General features: G+C 43.5%; 1 protein-coding gene across 1 annotated transcript in view; it reads left to right on the top strand.

The window, feature by feature from the left end:
- Positions 1–5976: 5976 nt before the first annotated feature.
- The window catches only part of ncanb (neurocan b), a gene marked incomplete at its 5' end in the record, with an annotated part of 147976 nt that continues 140267 nt past the window's right edge, over positions 5977–13685 (top strand). Inside the window, 4 exons of the mRNA XM_080430638.1 lie at positions 5977–5982; positions 6435–6585; positions 8067–8296; positions 8891–9059. Coding sequence (XP_080286764.1) covers positions 5977–5982; positions 6435–6585; positions 8067–8296; positions 8891–9059 — 556 coding nt within the window. The remainder of the gene's footprint in view (positions 5983–6434; positions 6586–8066; positions 8297–8890; positions 9060–13685) is intronic.

The raw sequence follows: 13685 nt of genomic DNA, 5'->3' as shown, positions 1-13685 counted from the left end.
CGGCGACTGCCTTGCTGGCTGGATAAATGTGGCCTAAGCGGAGACACTGAAGTCTTCATCATTGAAAGAGCCTTTGCAGGTTTGTGTTAATTAACTCTGAGAGTGTAAAAAAAGGACCCTTACTCACTGTCAGAGTTCTTTTGACATTGAGGTCCATTTTCACCCTCTGAGTTACATTGACACTCAGTATTTTGCATCGTAAAGGCACTCCAGAGAAAAGTGAGAGCAAGACTAAGGAAGAGAGAGGAAGAGAGAGAGAGAGGGGGAAAGAATAGAGAGTGATGTTATCCATTGTGTTCCTATTATGGGGAAAATGCCATTACCATCCGCCACAAGTCCGTGTGCTGTGCTGTGCCAGGCACATAAAGGCTCCCCGGCTGTGTTTAATAATTTGAGAACACCTCCGAAGTCATGACAGATGGGCCAATGGTGGCAATCACGAGGGTGTCTCTGCGAATTAGAGTAAAGGAAATGAGATGTTCCTTTTCTTACCCATCAGAGGGGAAGGTTCCGTGAGGTGAGTGTCCAAAGCATGTCTTCTCACAACCTTCCCTCTCCAAACAGTCTTAACACGCAGACAAGGACACAGCTAATTCAAGTGAGACAATCAAGCTATTAAAGGTGCTTGCACACTATACCATTTTTACCTTCACAAAACAAAACACGTCTTGACTTGGAAAAAGAGGACAACATGGGTTGGCAAATCAATCCAAAGGGAGATGATAATATCTCCCAGCTATTTTTCATTAAACTTTAATGCATGAGCATGTAGACTATAGCAGGTAGTGATTGATTCCCCATACTTTAGCATAATCTGCACTGGTTGAACATGGTCTCCCTACTCTTCCATTGAGAAATATTGACCCTGGTGACGGTGAGAGCTACTGGTTGACAAGCAGATTGGACACTATAGAGCAAACATCATGTTTGTTGTAGTTTGGACATCATTGCAATTACTTCGCTTTGTCAGGAGAGTGAGAGGGAGTCATCGGGCATTCCACATGAATCTGGTAAAATTGTGGTAGTATCTTTTCCGTTAAAAGTAGCATTTCAACACAAACATTGACCTTCTCTGTATATTTTTAAATGTCTCAGTCTCAGGTTGACCATCGTTGTAGTACCAGCCACACTGCATGAACATGGCCCACAATTTTGGCACGGCCAGAACTCCATGCATCACACAGCATGGATTGGCTTGGCTCGTAGACAGTTGTCCTTGACCCGTCATACGGTAGAACACTGAAGACACTTTGCCACGTTTATGCTACAATGTGGAAATTTCATCTGGGACGAGTCGACACTAATACAGGCGACACACACACACACTCTCTCTCTCTCACACACACACACACACACACACACACACACACACACACACACACGCACACACATTCTGATGCACGCATTGATTTGCAAGCCCTAATCTGCTGCATCATATAGCTTACCTTTCTTTTACAACCAATAATACTGGCAACTAATTTTACATTCAACAGTCGTTCCTTTCTTGTGGTCTATGTACTGTATGTTCGGTGATATGTTTTAGAGGTCATCCTTGTTACCGTAAATGTCTCTACATGTGTGACTCAGTGCTCTTACATTGAATTAAGATCCCTGTAAAAGGTTAGATAAAATAGTGGAATCTAGGAGGATCAGTAAAGATGATTGACATTCAGCTACAGTAAATCCTCTCCTCCCTCCTTCTTCACTAAGCTAGTGGCTGTGTCTGATTGGTCCTCATTAAAAGACACAGAGGACGGAGTGTACAATGGAAAACATACGGATATCCAAACAAAGAAGGTCTCTAAGGGGTTATGCTTGTAAAAACATTTCATCTAAATGCAGATTTGGTGTATCCCTGGCAATGGAGTTGCAAGTTACATTCATTATTCTGCCATGGGGAATAGAGCCATTTTTATTCAAACTGTAATTTAGGGTTCTTTCAAGAAGGTGTCTACAATTGATTTCCTTCGGTGTAGTGTTGCCCATTGCAGCACAGGCCAGGACCAAACGCTCTTAGGTAAATTGTAGAGAAAACAAAGGCACACATTTTGTACAAATAAAGTCGACACAGAGAGAGCGAAAGGGGAGGCAGGGTGTGAATAAGATTGTGATTGGCTCGCACTGTTGGCTTCATTCGTGGTTGAGTGCGCTTGCCACAGGGAACGCAGGGAGCATAATGGTGTGCTGATTATTGAGGTGGAACATGGCTGGGATCTAGCTAACAGATGAAACATTACTGATGCCTCTCAGCTAAAGAGTATGTTTGGTTGTATTAGTGTCTAGAAAAGCTCAGCAAATTGCTGCTTGATAGTCCTTTGGGACTCATTCCCAAAGGACACAGAGTGTGTGTGTGTGTGTGTGTGTGTGTGTGTGTGTGTGTGTGTGTGTGTGTGTGTGTGTGTGTGTGTGTGTGTGTGTGTGTGTGTGTGTGTGTGTGTGTGTGTGTGTGTGTGTGTGTGTGTGTGTGTGTGTGTGTGTGTGTGCGCGTGTGTGTGCGACTGTGCGTGCATGCGTGCCTAGTGTGTGTGTGTGTGTGTGTGTTTGTTATTGTGTACACTAATTTGTGGTGGTTCAACAGTTGAACATAGATGAATGCCACATCCCCTTGGGGGATAAGCCAAAGAGAGGAAACGAGAGGGAGGGGAGTGAAGTTTGATGGCATGAATTAAGTGCATGTGTGTACACGTGCATTGCGTGAATGCGCACAGGCGTGCATGTGTGTTTGTGTCAATCTCCACAAATCTTCTGCTGACTCACTGTGTTTCAGCACCATCTCTGTTTCTGTCAAATCCCAGCTGACTCCTTTCCAATCACACAAATCCATTTCCCTGTTACAGATCACACAATGCTTTTTCCATTTCCTTCCCCCCCCCCCCCCCTTGTTTAGACATCTTGACTCAATCTCTCTGTTTTGATTGCACTCTCCTTTTTGCCGTGTTATGTTGGACTCAACTGTGCCTCTTCATCTCCCTTCACTTCTTCCTTTTTTCTGGAGTCAGTGAGAGAGAACAGTACCTCACTGATGCTATCAAGTAAAACAGAAAGTGCTTCTGTTTTCCCTCCATGCATTCAACCCATCGGAGTGAAAGCCTGATATGTACTTCGTAGTGTGCCGGTGTCGAAAATGGATGATCTACAAGCTCACAATGGGTCGAGATGCGACACGTTGTGAGCTTGTACATCTATTGTAAATCGATACATGTACACTGACTTTTGTTATAAATTAAGCATTACCTTGCTGGCCTTTTAGACCTTGTATTTCACAGACCTTGTATTTCACACAGGAAGCCACTTCCAGGCACAGTCTCCCCTAAATAAACATTGTTGAACACAATATCAATTAGCCCTCAGGCTCCAGCAAAGTACTCTAAACGTGTGTTGCCACAGTCACATTTGTCTCCCTACACAAAGCAGGAAATATCTCCCAATTGGCAAGCAAGGTGAGAGAGGATTTCAGTGTAATTGTTGTTAATGACCACAATGGCTTTGTTCATTTATTCCACTATTCTGTCTTGCCTTTATTCTCGTTTCCGAGCCTTTGAAAAGCTGAAATGCTCATCCATCTAACAGGTCGCTTAACTCAGTGGGTCGAGCGTCTCTAGAGCATGACGTGAGAGGCCGTTTCAGAGCAATCATTTGCGGTTTTTGATGCTGTGAAACAGAGCGGCAGGGTTTAATGTGGATCATTCTATGTGGGAGATTGACAGACAATGCTTGCCGGAGAGGATGTACAACTCTGAATGTTATATTTCAACTCAAAGTTGCTGTACCATTCAGGATGTTACAGTGTATTGATTGATTGATCGAATACTTTATTAGTCAGAAATGTAAACTGCACGAGGTACAGTCAGACATTAAGGCTAAAAGGATAACTTGTTTCCATTGTGGTCCCTTGTATTCAATTCATCAACATAGCATAACAAATTACAGAATAATACATGTCATCAACAAATGCAAAACAAATATGTACAAAGGAGAAAAAGGAAAGAGAATGACACCTCCTTTCTATGGGAACTAGCATTTCCCTCCCCTTGTGGTCTCCTGATAGATGATTTTTCAGGCCAGTTTTGAAAGAAACCAGTGATTTACATATTTTAATGGATGGTGTCAGGGCATTCCACATTTTGGTGTCAGACTAGTAGAACGAGAGTGCTCCCATGTTTGTTCTATATTTTGGGTCGTACCAGATCGTTGTCGCTCCCTCTAGTATTGTGGTTGTGGGTGTCACTCACTTTAGAGCAGAGGTCTTCAACGTTTTCAGCCCAAGGACCCCCTCTCTGAGAGAGAGAGATGAAGCAGGGACCCCCACTATATATTGCATACAATTGTGTTGCAGATTAAAGTACCTCTGAGGACCCCCTAGGGGTCCCGGACCCCCTGTTGAAGACCCCTGCTTTAGAGAGTTAGTCAGGTATCAGGGTATTGAGGGTAGTGGTTGCACTGCAAAATTCGGAGTGGTCATTTAACTCTGAGAGACTGAAAATGGACTTGATGAACACTCCAGATGTTGCAGTACAGGTACTGTATGTGTGTTTACTATGTGTGTAAGGTTGATGTTAAGCACTCTTGTAGCTGGGAGGAGAAGGCATTGACAGCCTCTGCAGTTTGTCTCTACTCAAAGGCACATTAACCATCAAGCAGGGATGAAAAATGTCAGCAACACCATGAATGTGTAAGCATTAGTGGCTGTGTGTCACTGTGGAAGTGGGTGACCGTGTCAGTGCGTGCGCGTGTGTGTGTGCATGCGTTAGTGCATGCGTGCGTTAAGGGATAAGGGAAAATACCAGTTCTGAATGTAAAAATAACTATGTATTCCTTGTACGGGTCGCATAGCTTGTAGGGGTCGCATAGCTTAGATTATGTTCATTCTAATGTTGATTAAAATAAATGCCTTTTCTTTGCTTTAATAATTATTATAACACCAAATAATGAATTAAAGCCTTCAGGTTGTAAACCAATAGGTTTATGTATATTTGTCCTTGTGTGTCCTTGTGAAATATGACCAATGCGTTTTGACTGCAGTTGAAAACAAGATAATTTCCCAGGAAAAATATGAAACCCTAGTATTTAAAAATCGATTCCATTTGCCTGTGAGACAAGTCAACTCAAGGCAAATTGGCTCAAGTGGCCTGGGGCTCAACTGGCTGGGGAATTGCAATAACACATAGTTTTAGTTATTTAAGCACAATTTTAACTATTATCTGTTTTTATTGCTTAAAGGAGGAGTTCACCCAAAAAATTACTTATTTTCTATCAATTACACACCCCATGAAGCCTTGATTTCATGGATTTCTTTTAGTTTTTGTGGCATTCCTAAGACAATAATTTGATGACCGTGTGTATTTCCGGTAGGAGACACAAATAATCTACTTTGTGTCTCCTACCGGATACATTAGCCGGTAGGAGACGGGAATCAAATTATTAGCTTAGGAATGCGACAAAAACCAAAAAGAATACATGGATTCAAGGCTTCATAGGGTGTGCAATTGATAGAAAATAAGTCATTTTTTGGGTGAACTCCTCCTTTAAGGTCATTACACACCGGTGAATATGCGAATATACGCAAAATGTGCACTCGTTCCGTATAATTAAAAGACGCTTTTTCGCTTTTTCGCTTTTTCACTCCATGTAAGCTTGCATTGACTTTATAAGGTTTTTTAAAAAAAACGTATTATTCGCATGAAAAAATCGCCCCCGGTGTGTAAGGGCCTTTAAAAGGAGATCTCTGATGGTTAAACCAAAGAATAGGACCCGCACACCGTCTGAATCTTGCACAAAAAAAAATAGCTCTTTATTCAACGTTTCGGTCATTAGACCTTCATCAGGACAGACAATCAATGTTTTTATTGCTGACATTTTGTGTGGACCCCAGGAAGACTAGTGACCACTTTGTGGAAGCTAATGGGGATCCTAATAAAGACATACTGTAGCACACTTCAGAATTTTCACCGACAAACAAACTGCTTCACAAGAACAATGTTGGTAAGACACTCACTGAAAAGAAATGTAACCTTTTTTTTCCTAACATGCACAGAGTATTTCCTGGTTAGATGTTAGAAAAATATGGCAGATGAGGAAAACATATTTCTCTACTGGTGGGTGGAAATATTTAGAAGAGGGAGGATTATTAAAATGAGTTGTTCCTCTCCCTACAGTACGTGACCTAATACAGGGAGATAAATTTAAACAGCTTGTTGGATTACATACCGTATTTTTCTGAAAATCTGTATTCCAATGCGTCACACTGTGGGCTTGTAGATCAGCTGTTTTCGCCGATTTTTGCCCCAGAATGGCGACACTAGGGTTCATGTGGTTAAGAGTGGGGCAGAGCTATAGCGTGAGTGGCAGAAGAGAGGGAGAACAGTGACAGAGGAGCAAAAGGACATGGAGAGAATTAGTGGCTCACACGGCGGTGTGCCTGTGATCTGTGGAAGGAGGCAGAGCTCCCTCCAATCTGCCATCTAATTACTGCACAGACAGGAGGGGCCATTCCTACAGTGTGGCAGACGGAAGGGGACCCTAGCCTCTCCATGCTCCAACATCAGATCCAATTCAGACAGCATCAGAGCGGGACCCCGCGGAAAGGTGTGCAGAGGAAACAGAAATGAAAAGAAATCAATGGCTCATTTTCACCACCGACTGCATGCGTTTCCTGTTTCACCCCAAGCAAGAAATGCTTTATCCTTCTCTCAGTTGTATTTGTACAACTCTCCCCCTCTCTCTCTCTCTCTCTCTCTCTCTCTCTCTCTCTCTCTCTCTTTCTCTCTCTCTCTCTCTCTCTTTCGCGCACACAATCTCTCTCCCTCTATTTCCCTTTCACTCTTGTCCTTGCTCTCTCTTTCCCTCGCCCACTCATAACAGCTTGACATTCCATTCAATAGTGAACGCTGATTAAATGGATTTTAACTCATGCCTCTCCCTGGGCACTGTTGAAATGATATTTTCCTGACAGACCTCAGTTCTTTCTTTTTTAATTAATTAGTGCCTTTATAAAGGAGTTCCCACAGAGATAGAGTAGTGGATCGAAGGAGTACATAATGAGTCTATGGGCTTTTAAAAGGCAGAGGAGAGAGACGTGTACATTCCTGTGTTTTACAGCATGGTTAGTGATTGATACTGTTGATCTCAAGGCTCCACTCTTTCTTTCTTGTTTTTCTTTCTTTCTTTCTTTCTTTCTTTCTTTCTTTCTTTCTTTCTTTCTTTCTTTCTTTCTTTCTTCATAAACTCTGTGTGCACTGACAGAATACAGAGGCGTTAAGCCACACTGTTGACGTGTAGCGGTGGAATGGTGGGCATTGCATTTTCCATCAGGACTGACAACTGAGCAATCCTTTTAATGCTGGAGGGCCTGAGATGAATATTTCGAGCAGTATATTTACTCTGGTGTGATGCCGGCGGCGTGCGATATTGGTGGTTTATTAATAGATAATGGGCCTTTTAAATTGGCAGAGGGAAAATGTTGCGATAACAGAATGTTAAGAGGAAAAACAGTTTGTGTGATGCGTGCTAACGTTTATGTTATGGTGTGGGTCAATGCAGTAGTGCTTTCTGCCCAGAGGAGATGATGATATCGATTGTAACACAAACATCCAGGTTTGATGTATGGCTTATGAAAGCAGTCTTGATATCTCCTCTCCTGTAGTGTGTGGCCCTGCCTCCCACTGTTCAGCCATCGATCTGCGGGATTAATGGCCGATAATCAATTAGAGAGAATGAGTTGTTTGCGTGTTACGCAACACAACAGTTGATCTGATGGATCAAAAGAACCAGTTAAGAAACCCATTTTCCTGTACATGAGATAATTAACTGTCTCTGGAAGGGGGGGTTGTCTTTGTGTTTGTCTGCGTCTTTTAAAAAAGAAAAAGAAAAATACGACTGGAATAATAACTTATTGTATTTTCTCTTCTCTTCTCTTCCCATATTTATCCTCTCCTCTCCTCTCCTCTCCTCTCCTCTCCTCTCCTCTCCTCTCCTCTCCTCTCCTCTCCTCTCCTCTCCTCTCCTCTCCTCTCCTCTCCTCTCCTCTCCTCTCCTCTCCTCTCCTCTCCTCTCCTCTGCCTTGGCAGCTGTAGCCCAGGCAAACTCTGTGGTGAACATGCGAAAAGTGACCCACCAGACCATCAGTGAGGAGCTGTCTAAGACCGTCCTCCTGCCATGCCTCTACACGCTGCGGCCCGGCTCGGGCCCATCCCACGAGCCACCGAGGATCAAATGGACCAAGGTCTGGGGCCAGAGAGGCTCTGATGGCTTGCAGAAGGAACAGTCTGTGCTGGTGGCCAAAGACAATGTGGTCAAGGTAAGGCTGAGAAGTTCACATACAGTAATATTTACTTCTGTAGGCTTGTGTATGAAGCTCCTTTACAGAGTGACAGACCGATGTGTATTATGAGAGTGAACATGCTCAGTTATAATAATAATAATAATAATAAACTTTATTTGTATAGCACCTTTCATGACATGACATGCAGCTCAAAGTGCTTTACGGAGCAAGACTACAATTACATTTACAAATTATGTACAGTATGATGATACTGTTATACTATTGGCAGCACTTGAACTGCATTTATGCTCAATTCAGTCTCTCTCTCCCAAGTGCAAGACAGACGTGTCTGAAATGGAATTTATACTAACTACGTACTACATACTAGATACTTCTTCACTAGATCTAGTCACGCTACTATGACCATGTCCTCCTTCGCAGTGAAAGAGAGTGCACCATATTCTCCTTAGTTTTACACTTTATTTGTTTGTTTTTTATATTGTACAGCCTTTCATTGCTTTAATATTATAGGTTGGAATCATGTCCTTATTCTCTCCAAATTATGCCTTGGGATATTATTTGTAATTTTTTCTTCCTCCGCGCCTTGCTGACTTTCTGTTGTCCTTTCAGATAAAGAAGGCCTTCCAGGGTCGTGTCACCCTGCCTGGTTACCAGGACAACCGCTACAATGCCAGTATGGCTCTGACTGGCCTGCGTTCCAGTGACTCTGGCCTTTATCGCTGTGAAGTGGTGGTGGGCATCAATGACGAACAGGACACAGTGCCACTGGAGGTCACAGGTAAGAGAGAGAGAGAGAGAGAGAGAGAGAGAGAGAGAGAGAGAGAGAAAGAGAGAGAGAGAGAGAGAGAGAGAGAGAGAGAGAGAGAGAGAGAGAGAGAGGCCAAGTCAATACCCGAATATTTATCACATTTTGTGAATTCAAAATCTCAGATCCAGGTGCTAGAACTCAATATTTGACGCTATCAATAATATTGATGACGTCCTCATTATGACATCAGAGATTCACAGGGAAGCCACACTGTTATTAGACTACTTATTGTTTTTGATGGATACACTTTATTTATGATTGTGAGCATATAAACGTCATCTCTTACACCCAAGCACAAGACCAGTGGTTTGGTATGTTTAGCCCACTGACTACGAATTACAGTATACTTGACATTACTGCTGAACCATTTCCCAAAGAATATTGTGGTTGGTTTGATTTTCAAGGAAAGTAAAAGGGAAAAAGACATGCACATCCCAGACCTACAGTATTAGGCTAGGTGTTGGATCAAAAGTTCAACATGTGAAAAAATAATCAAATCAGCACACCAACATGCCCCCGTTTGCATAATTTATTTGGCAAATAAATTATGCAAGCGGGAGCATCATATTGGTGTGCGGATTTGATTTTAAAATGCCTTCTCATGCCTTTAAATGCCCTTTCATGCCTTATGTAAAGCACCTTGAATTGCCTTTGTGCATGAAACTTGCAACAGTATACAAATACATTTGCCATGCCACGTATTGATTTGAACGGTTTAGCTGAAAATAGTCCTTGGAAAAAGATTGATTTATTAATCAAAATGCAAACTTCCATGACAATGTTTAGCCAACATTGACTCAACCGTGTGTGTGTGTGTGTGTGTGTGTGTGTGTGTGTGTGTGTGTGTGTGTGTGTGTGTGTGTGTGTGTTCGTGCGTGCGTGCGTGCGTGCGTGCGTGCGTGCGTGCGTGCGTGCGTGCGTGCGTGCGTGCGTGCGTGCGTGCGTGCGTGCGTGCGTGCGTGCGTGCGTGCGTGCGTGCGTGCGTGCGTGCGTGCGTGGATTGGTGCAGCTCAATTTGTATTATAATTTAATATAATATTATTATCAAATTGTGCCGTTTGCTGCCCCTGATATTCTTACTGTAGCAGCAACCCTTTTGTCCACGGTATGCAACAATTCAGTCCTTGGTTGTGCACAGACCCAAAACTGCCCCCAAAACCTTGGCACTATGAATAAACTCATTATAACTCCATTCCGATGTTGGGGTAATATGGCCATTATGCCAAAGGTTGTTTACCATCTGTGGAAAATGTGAGGTGAGATGAGGTGTGGGAGAAGGTGAGATTCCTGGAGTGTCGTATAAAACATCATTGACCAGGGCAGCTCAGCTCAGGAGCTGTTCATGCTCTGAAAGCCTAATGGAAATAACCAGTACTGGCATGCAGCACTATGTTATTTACTGTGAGCCTGAGAGTGTTAAAAAAGGATTTACTTTATACATGCTGATATCACATTTTGCTGCTCAGAGGTTATGACACTCTGGACTTGAAAGGCAAAACATTTATTACGTTGGTGCAGACCCCATATTGCGATAATATCAACTTACCCTGGGGTTGCTTACTATAGCATACCAATTACCACATGCAAGTGTTTCAGCCATAGAGGTGTCATCAGATCCTTTCCAGGTTGCTGGCTTGGTTTTTAATAATTGCCTATTATGGTAATGACTACAGCCTGTGTCACACAATGCATTAGCTGCACTATGCTGTATGCCACTGCTCGCTGCAAATCCATGCTAATGCTGCTAGCGTCAGCTCCCGCAGCACTCTAAAAGCCCAGTAGCCTCATTCACTCACCCACATATGGCAGAACAACAGTTTCCAGCTACATCATCTCCCATTGAGAATAACACAGATACAGCCCTCCGCTCCATTATGTGGATATAGCTCCCATGAGTGTATGTGCGCTTGTGCACGTTCAGTGTACTGTATGTCTGTGTGTGTGCATGCATACATACTGCATGTGCGTGACATGCGTGGGTATGGGTCAATACGTTTTCATGATTACATCGAGGAGGATGCTTTCTGGGTTTTACAGGCATGCGAAGCACCTCATGTTCCTCCATAAGAGGCCTTTATGTGTCGTGGCGTGTGAGGCCCCTGGCACCGCTCGAGGGAGACCTTGGTCCCTCCCACTCTCGGCCAATCGATTAACACGCAGTAAAAAACACTCCTTCAGAAAGAAACCAATTACTTGTCTGCCGAGGAGTAGCCTTCTCAGGGGCTTAGCCGTAATTGCCAGTCATGCTACGTGGCGGACCGCAGTATTCCTCACGCTAATTCCACCTAGTGCTTAACGTATTAATTAGCAGATATTATATATATTGATGTTGCTCAGCTGTATCAATAGCATATTAATCCACTGGGCTTCCTCTCAAAATTCACCTGTTTATTTAAGCCCTGAGGAGATTAGCTGTCTCTTTATTTTTATTTTCACTTTTTTTCAGTCACACCATTCTGCCCCCATCCCTCCGTTCTCTCTCCTGACTCTCCCCACTTTTTCTTCTCCCCTTCTTCATTCTGTTGCCACATATCGACTGGTCAATTGCCTGTGTCTCACCAATTAGAACATGGGGGCATTGATTCTCTTTGTCAGCCGTTGTCCGTGGTGAGATATAGCCCGCTATGGTTAACTGGCGGGTGGGACAATAGACATATCAAGCCCACTGACTTTCTTGAAAGCTTAATTTTGTAATGCTGTTTCCACGGGCGTAGCTGTGGAAACTGGCTGAGCTCTACAGACACTCCCAGCTGCCATTAGCTGCAGTCAGACAGGCTTAATGTCCTCTCATAGTGAAAACACTATAATGAAGTGAAAATATATTGACACAGAATATGGGTAAACTCCAACTATTGCTATTTTCTAGAGATCTTTATTTTTGGCATTTTCTGGGTAGGATTTGAACCAGGGACAGCTGCGGGAAGGACAATAGCCTTATGTATCTTATATTAAAATTGGCTTAAGGGGGGACCGGCCGGCGGCAGGCCGGCGGACCCTGTCGTCACGCTCATGTCACTATAACTGAACCACAACCATATAAGGAGTTCCCAATGCAGCTACGCCCAAATATGGAGTGTGTTGTCTAACCTCAATGTGTCGTCATGGCATCAGCCGCAAACAAATCAGTCGGCTTCATATATGGGTACAAAAGGGACAAGGATTGACAGATACAGAGATCCGGTTGTCCATCCAACCGCTATGCCCATATATGGTCATGTGCATATATGGGACTATCAGACTTCAAACTCGGTGCACGCAGTGGCAATGACTCGAGGGAGTGTGGTGCCCGCCGTCAAGTAGTTTGGATATCAAGTTGTCCAGAACCGCCGATCCAACCAATATGGCATATACTGATGACATCTGATCAGACAGGGATCTCTATATATGGGCATAAAAGGGACAAGGACTGACGGATACAGAGATCTCCAATCCATGGGCATAAAGGAGACACAGGTAGACAGGTACGACGGGTACTCTGACAAAGCCCCCAACACTATGACTCAGACATATTGGTCTATTGCTCTATTATGGTATACTAGACCATAACCGTGGGGGCGATATGCGCACATGCGAACACAAAATCACTAATAAACAGCTGAGAAAAAAATCGAAAAACGGGCTTCGCTGTTAGGTGCACATGGTACTGGTGAATGGCTCTGTGCAAATTCAGATCAATTGCTCCAGCCACTGAGGAGAAACGGGCAGAACCAATTTTGGCCTCACCACTGCACCACGCACTACACCACGCACTGCAGAGGTTTGACAAATTATAGGAGGATATGCGGTCTTACATGACCTCCACCACGCACCCCAAATATTGCTATTTTCTACACTGGTAAAATGAGGGCATTTCTCAGTACTGGCCTACCCACAAATAAGTGTAATTCCGTCCCCGAGACTATGGAGGATTGTGTTGTGATGATAAAAATAGAGAGAATAGAAAGGTGTTGGGAGTGTCACCCTCCTGTGGAATGGGACTGGGTTCCCCATACAGAGAGGAAACCCATTTGTCTCTGGAGCGTGCACAGCAGCCAACCAGCTAGCTTCTCCTCGGAGGAGAAAGCATGGAAACACAAATTGAGAAACTGGGAGGCAAGACAGAGAGAGAAGAAGAAGCCTAAATGAAAGACAGAATTCCTCCTCTAATCCCTGTGAAGAGGAACAGTGGAGAGTGAAACTATGATGACAGACCACCTGGCTGGGCTGCTGGGAATGAAGAATAATGTGTGTTTGTGTGTAATACCTACGTATTTGTGCACATGTTTTAGTGTGTACATAAGACATGTCTTCAGTGAGGGACACACATATTTTGTCTGGCTTGCTTGGATTGCCCTACTCCTGCTCTCTACTATCCACAAAGCCATGGCAAATAAAGGAGGCACTGTTAGTATCCAGCAGCACAGCTGCCCACTCACTTTTATGTGGGTGAATGGCAGGAAGAGCTTACATGCAGGTTTTTGTTTGTTTGTTTGTTTGTTTGTTTGTTTATTTATTTACACATTTGGATTCTCATTTAAAGTGAGGCCTGGCCAAGACATCAACAAGACACATTGCAACACAACACATACTGTATGTAGCATCACAAAATAAAATCAG

Source organism: Gymnoscopelus braueri (assembly GCF_963280865.1).
Source record: "Gymnoscopelus braueri genome assembly, chromosome: 6".
In the NCBI taxonomy this organism is placed as follows: Eukaryota; Metazoa; Chordata; class Actinopteri; order Myctophiformes; family Myctophidae; genus Gymnoscopelus; species Gymnoscopelus braueri.
The sequence above is the reverse complement of the archived record's forward strand: the minus strand, read 5'-3'. Positions and strand labels throughout refer to the sequence as shown.